Consider the following 7,165-nt stretch of genomic DNA (forward strand, 5'->3'; position numbering starts at 1 on the left):
GGCTGACAGACTCAGTTGGTCAAAATGTTGAGCTTCAGCATGAATAGAGGGTGGTGGTGGCCTGGAAGGCAGGACATGTCACAGTTGCAGGGCAGTGAAGAGCTGTTGGGCCTTGGGCACTGTTTCAATGACCAGGGTAAGTGACTCAGAGGTCCACATGCCAGGAAGGGGCTGGGTCGAGTGCCAGCTTCACCTGATGCTGGCTCAAATTAACGTGGGAGCTAGTTAACACAAAGCACTGCAGGGGAGGTATCCTTTGGGCATCAGACTGTGCCACCCCAGACGTGGCCACAGACAGACACACCAACGATCAGGAGGGGGTTGAGGGGCCGGAGAGGGACTGCAATATCTGACGGCAGCCTATGGAGTGGGAGGTCCACTTCAGGGGCCACAGGGAGCCCTGGTTGTCAAAGTAGGAGAAAGCATCTGGCAGCCTTGGACACATGTCAGTTCTCGGAGGGGAAAAGGTCTCCAACCCTTTGACGCCTCTCACCTGTAATCCCAGCACTTTGGGAGGCTGAGGCCAGAGGACTGCCTGAGCCCAGGAGACCAGCCTGAGCAACATAGCAAGATCACATCTCTACAAAAATTCAAAAAAATTAGCCAGGAGTGGTGACACACCTGTAGTCCCAGACACTCAGGAGGCTGAGGTGGAAGGATTGCCTGAGCCCAGGAGGTCAAGGTTCCGGGGAGCCATGATCATGCTGCCGCGTTCCCACCTCAGCAACAGAGTGAGACCCCTACTCAGAAAAAAAGAAAAAGAAAGAAATCATGGAGGTAGTGAATAGAATTGTTGACGAAAGATGCCAAACTCTGTACAGTATTTAAGAAGGTTTATTCCGAGCCAAATACGAGCGACCTGAGGCCTGTGGTATCGTCCTAAGAGATCTTGAGAACATGTGCCCGGAGTGGTTGAATCGCAGCTTGGTTCTATATCTTTTGGGAAAACAGAAGCTGCAAGAAACCGTCGACCAACACACACGGAACCCACACTGGTTCAGCCTGGCGAGGCAGGACAGCGACAAGCAGGAGCTTGCTCTAGGCAGGTGCAAAGTCATGCCGGAGGAATTTCGAAATCAGTCAAGGAAGCGCCGCGGCGGTGGGGAGGTCCTGGGGCTTGGAGAGGAGGCTTCCTGACATGCAGATGGAGCCTCGCGGGGGGCAACCCTCAGCGTGAACAGCTGGTGGGCGTCTCAAAAGGGGCCCAGAGTCAGGAGCCCCTGAGAGAGGACTTTGCAGGCCCACGCAATCCTTGGAGTTGCTTCTGGTCCGTTGTGTGATGCTCTGCCAGAGTCAGGGGGAGAGTGAGCCTCGCTGCTCAGGGTTCCCAAAAAACCCATCTGATGAGTCTTTGCAGGGCGTGACTCCAGCCCCTTAGTTAAGAATTTGTCAAGAGAGAAAACCAAGTCAGAGTGATTCCTCACAATGACGGTTGCCAGAAGCTAGGAAGCAAGAGTGGAGAGGGGATCCAGGGGGTTGATTAAGGGGTAAAAAACCTGTCGTCGTAAGGAGTAAGTTCTATGGTCAATGACACGATAGAGTGGTGCAAGTGAACAATAAACACACAAAATTATATATGCCTGAGGTGGCAGGTATCCCCATTACCCAGATTGATTATTATACATTGTGTGCCTGTTAAAAAAAAGTCATACAACCCATGAATGCGTGTAACTGGTATGTATCCATAAAAGTTAAAAAAAAAAAAAAAAGGATCAGAAACCCTGAGAGAAGAGCAGGATGTATTTTCTGATTGACACGAGGCATCTACAAGAGCGAGTAATCAAAATTTGCCAAAGACAGAGAGGCAAATGTTTCTAGAGCTGCAATAGCCGTAGGGTCTGAGAGAACATCTGTTAAATGGTCATGCCACTGGAAAGAAAGTGTCCACTTTTGCCCACTCCTTTGGTGCGGACTCTTTCCCCACTAAAAGAAGTCCCCAAAGGCTTTGCTCCCGGACAACAATCAACGAATTTAAGTAGCCCTCTCTGTTTGCATTTTCTATTTGATCCTGCTTCTCCCACTGAAACCTCTTAAGGACTAAACCTTCCTTCTCAGACCCCTGCGGACTGTATACACTGCCAATGAAGCACCCTGATTGTTGTGATGATCTTTGTTATGTCCCCAAAGCTCTTTATTGGTTGTAAGAGACATCTGAGGAAATCTTTTGTACCGGGTTGCCTTCTTTGCACTGGAGGAGAGGGACAATTATATCACTGGAAGCCTTTACAATGGAAAAGGCACTCTGGTCTGTGTTCCAAGTCTGGGCTTCGACCATTTTGTCTAAAGTAGGCTTCTTCCTTAAGCTTTGTCTCAACAGGTAATGGTGTTTATGCCAAAATCTGTTTGCAGTGACCAACCTAGATAACAACACTTAGGGCAATAATTAGGCACGTCAGTTCAAGGAAAGGGCAGGGATCTCTTGACTCAACCCCTTTGCTGACATGAACAAAATGGTCAGGGTTGAAGAAGACATTCAGAATGGATGGCTTTGGAGAAAGATACATGGGTCCTTAGACAACAGATGATAGTTTGGAACAAGGTCTTTCTGGGTGTGATGAAGTCTCCTCTCATGTGTGATAAGTTAATTTTCAGAGAATTAATGGCCATTGAGTTCCTCTTGTAAAACTGTCTTTAGGCAGTTGGGGAACTCAGAAAGCCTTGCATTTTGCTATTTTCAAGTTCCAACAGCTCAAAATAGTCAATATACAAATGCGGTACGTTTTAGGATGGCATTCCCCAAACTCCTTCATTGGTAGCTTTGTCTAATGCACTTTAAGCACAACTGTTAAGAACGAGTAAGATAAGTGAATATACATGGGATGGAAGTTTGTGGGTGAATTTGTCATGATCTCCGAGTCCGTTTAAAGTAAGTTAAAGTACTAAAACCTGCTCCTCAACCATTCTGACCTTGTGTTTTGAGGGAGGAGAATGTGAAGACGGCAAAAATATGATTCTGATAAGGGGGAAAGCGCTCAACTGACTTTAGAGATGGGGGTAAGCTACTAGAAATTGTCCTGAAAACAGCTGTTCACTGTTTTCATCTGGAAATTGTGGAATGTGTCTTGACTAATTGAAAAACACTGAGTAATTGGAAAACACTGAGTAATAAAATGAGTAATAAAATGAGTAATAAAATGAGCTGGTTGAGGTTGATAACCCACGCATGACCATATTCATTCATTTAACAGGTATATGTCATCTACGATGTGTAACATCCTCCTCGTGCCAGGGAGGTAATGGCAAACAGGGTACGTATAGTTTCTTCCCGCAGGCAGACATAGAAGAAACAGGGAACTATCCACTCATTGTTATCTGTGTTAGTATCTGCAAGTAGATGAGTCAAATTGAACTCCACATGACAGCTGTTTTTGCTGCCGTTTATCTAGTACCAGCTGTTACGCTGCACTCACAGAATTATGAATGAATTCTGCTACTGGTACATCTTTTAATATGGTGTGGAGAAGCTAGGTGCATTTGAATCTGTTAATAAACATGAAAAAGGTTGTCATATGAGGAAATGTGTTTCTAAAAGTTATGAAATGCTCATCTACAAAATGCTGATATAAACAATTCAATAAGCATAGAACTAGCATTCAACCCAGCAATCCTGACTCCCTTTCCAGTCTGGATGCCGTCCTTTATTTTTCCTTCATAAGAAGTGGAAAGAGTGAACATCTTTGTCTTGTTTCCTATTATAGAAAATTTTTTTAACTTTTCGAATATGAAGTTAGCTGTGGACTTGTCATATATGATTAAATGTAAATGAATTAAATTCCCCAATCAATAGACACGGGATGGCTAAATAGCTTTTTTTTTTTTTTTTTAGTTGGAGTCTCACTCCGTTGCCCAGACTGGAGTGCAGTGGCTGCTCCCGGCCACCGCAGCCTCGACCTGCTGGGCTCCGGCGATCCTTCTGCCTCAGCCTTCCAAGTAGCTGGAACTACAGTCGTGTGCTATCACGCCCAGCTAATTTTTTTATTTATTGTAGAGATGAGGTCTCGCCAAGTTGCCCAGGTGGGTCTCGAACCCGCGGGCTCAGGCCATCCACTCACCTCAGCCTCCCAAAGGCGCAGGATTACAGGCTGAGCCACCAAGCCCGGCTGCTAAATAGATTTTTAAAAATAAAAATGAAACCTGGTAATTTAGTGAGACATTGTCGTCTCTACAAAAAAATCAAAAACTTCGCTAGGTATGGTGGCACACACCTGTAGTGCCAGCTACCCAGGAGGCTAAGGCTGAAGGACCGCCTGAGCCCAGGAGATCGAAACTACAGTGAGCCATGATCATGCCACTGCACTTCAGTCTGGTCAGCGGAGTGAGACCCCCCCAACTCAAAAAAGAAAAAAAGGACATTTCACTCAACAGCAGGGAAAAATCTCCAGGATGGACAGATTATATGTTAGGTCCCATAACAAACATAACAAGTCTTAACAAATTTAAGAAGGTTAAATCATGCTAAGCATCTTTTCTGACCACAGTGGTATGAAATGAGAAATAAGTAATAGAAAGAAAATTGGAGAATTAAAAAATATGTGGAAATTAAATAGCACCATTCTGAACTACCTGCAGATCAAAAGATTTAAAAACATCTCAAGAGAAATGAAAATGAACACACAACATAAAAGATGTATGGAATGCAGCAAAATCTCCTACTGCAAGTGAAAAAGAAAGAGCTCAAGTCAACAACCTAACTCCATACCTCAAGGGGAAAAAAGAATAAGCTAAAGCCCCAAAACACCAGATTGAAATATAATAAAGATCAGAGTATAAATACATGAAATAAAGATCAGAAGATCCATAAGAAAGATCAATGAAATTAAGAATTATTTTAAAGACAAGAAAACTGACAAACCTTTTGCTAGACTATAAAAAAGAGAGACAACTCAAAAATGAAATTATAAACAAAAAAGGAGACATTACAACTGATACCACAGAAAAACAAAGGATAATACACTACCATGAACAATTAGACAGTAATAAGTTGAATAATCTAGAAAAAAAATTCCTAAAAACATACAACCTTCCTAAGCTGAGTCAGGAAAACATGGAATATGCAAACTAGTAACTAGTAAGTAGACTGAATCAGTAATAAGAAGTCTCCTACTGAAGCAAAAGCATTTCACTATGCCTTCAGTAGTAAGGTTAGTCTTTCTTTTTTTGAGTTGAGTTGGAGTCTCACTCTGTTGCCCAGGCTGAAGTGCCATGACACACTGACAGCCACCCTGGCGTCAATCTGCTGGGCTCCAGCAATCCTTTCACCTAGCCTTCCAAGTAGGCAGAACTACAGGCGTGCACTACCATGTCTGGCTAATTTTTTACTCATTGTAGAGACAAGGTCTCGCCAAGTTGCCTGGGCTCAGGCAATCCACTTGCCTCAGCCTCCCAAAGTGCAGGGATTACAGGCTGAGTCACAGAGTCCAGCCAAGGTTAATCCTTTTTAAACACCTTGAAAACGGAAGAGGAGAGAACACTTCCAAACTTATTTACAGGGTCAGCATTACCCTGAGATCGAAGCCAGACAAGGACACCACAGCAAAAGGCAATTGCAGGCCAATATTTCTGATGAACATAAATGCAATTATAGCAAATTGGATTTCACAGAACAATAAAAGGATCAGCATAAGCAAGCCAATGAATGTGAACACACCTCGACACAGCAAAGGCCACGTGTAGCACGCTCACTGTGTGCATGTTCCGCGCAGACACAGAAGTCTAAGCAGCCGTCCCTCCTGCTGGTGTGGCTCGGTCTACCTGCTTCCTCTGCCCCCCATTCTCTACAGGACTAAGATGAGGAGTTAAACGTGTCAGTCACATCACATCGCTTGCTGTGTTAACCTTCCAGTTCTTTCTCATTTCAAGTCGAAGAAACCCCAGTCTACACCACGTGAGAGATGGGCCCTGCGCACTCTGACTCCTGCCTCTCTCCTTCTGCCCCAGATGCAATGAGCTTCTTTTTTATTCCTGGAAAAACAAAATCACCAACTTCCATGTTGGGCCTATGGCACTTGCTGTTCCTACAAGTGGGAAACTCCACACTGGACCCTCTGCTTTGTCTGTTGGGTCTCCACAAGGCCTCCCGCTCTGTGGAGCCTTCTGGGGCCGGATGCGGGCCAGCACCTGCCCACACGCCTCTGCCGTCCAGTTCTGCTCCAGTTTCCTCATGCACACAGGAAGGGCTCAAGTTGTCTTGTTTGGTATTCGGGACTTGTCTAGTGGGCAGAACCCAAGAATTACCAGGGTGAAATTTGCACGTGGTTCTGAAAGGGCAGTGAGACTTGGAGAGAGGAGAGGTGAGGGCACGTTTTCCCCAGGGTTGCTCATCTTTCCCAGCAACTCAGTCCTGCTGGGTGCCAGGCTGACCCTCCCAAGCCATCCTCAAAGCATGGGGGCAACCAAGGGCCTCCACCCAGCCAGCCAGCCAGAACCAAGAACCAACTCTCACAATGTAACCGCGCCCTAAAGTAAGTTTTGCTGCAAATGTTTTCAAATATTTATAAAGAAAAGTGCTTAAACTAATCTACACATGTGGAAGGGGGCTTTAAAAGACATCTACAATGTCAAAAATTAGGCTAAACATAAACTCAGTCTTGGCACAGTTAAAAAAGTTCCCTTCCTGGAAACTGGCAACAGCACCTGCTGGCTAGGTTAAACTGTGCAACGGTTCTGTGAACCGCGCTTGCAGTGCTTGAAACGTACCTAGGCCTCTAGGATGTTGTGGTTTGGCCTGCTTGGAAAGTCCCAATGTGGTTTCGCCCCGTTGCAGCAAGCCCCTACAGCAAACGGGAGCCCTTGCTGTGGGACTGGCATGTCCAGCAGGCAAGTGGCCGCCACCCGGCTCTTGGCTAATAAACCTCTGTTCTTGTAACTTGTACTTCTGGTGGCGGTGTCTGTGAATTAAGCACTCAGTCCCTATTACACACACACACACACACACTGGTTGGCAACACAATGTGTGAAATCAAACCAGAGTTTAACATCTCCGTTACCTTTAATATATCTGAACAAGTACCGCTGACCACGCGTCAGAAACACAGGAGCAGCACAGCGAGGTCACGTGCCTGTTCTAGGGCACCCAGCGCAGCTCCACCAGGACCCAGCTTCGCGACCAAAAGGGGCGGGAGGGAAAGCGCCAGGGAGGGCGGGAGCTCCGGGGGACCGCAGCCCG

General features: G+C 45.9%; 1 protein-coding gene across 1 annotated transcript in view; it reads right to left on the minus strand.

Annotated features, from left to right (window-relative positions):
- Positions 1-263: 263 nt before the first annotated feature.
- Positions 264-7,165, minus strand: part of LOC103262370 (lysine-specific demethylase 4D-like) — an 8,766-nt gene continuing 1,864 nt past the window's right edge. The window contains exon 2 of the mRNA XM_021713250.1: positions 264-400. Coding sequence (XP_021568925.1) covers positions 264-400 — 137 coding nt within the window. The remainder of the gene's footprint in view (positions 401-7,165) is intronic.

Source organism: Carlito syrichta, unplaced genomic scaffold (genome assembly GCF_000164805.1).
Source record: "Carlito syrichta isolate Samal-C Ts95f unplaced genomic scaffold, Tarsius_syrichta-2.0.1 Scaffold92597, whole genome shotgun sequence".
Classification (NCBI taxonomy): domain Eukaryota; kingdom Metazoa; phylum Chordata; class Mammalia; order Primates; family Tarsiidae; genus Carlito; species Carlito syrichta.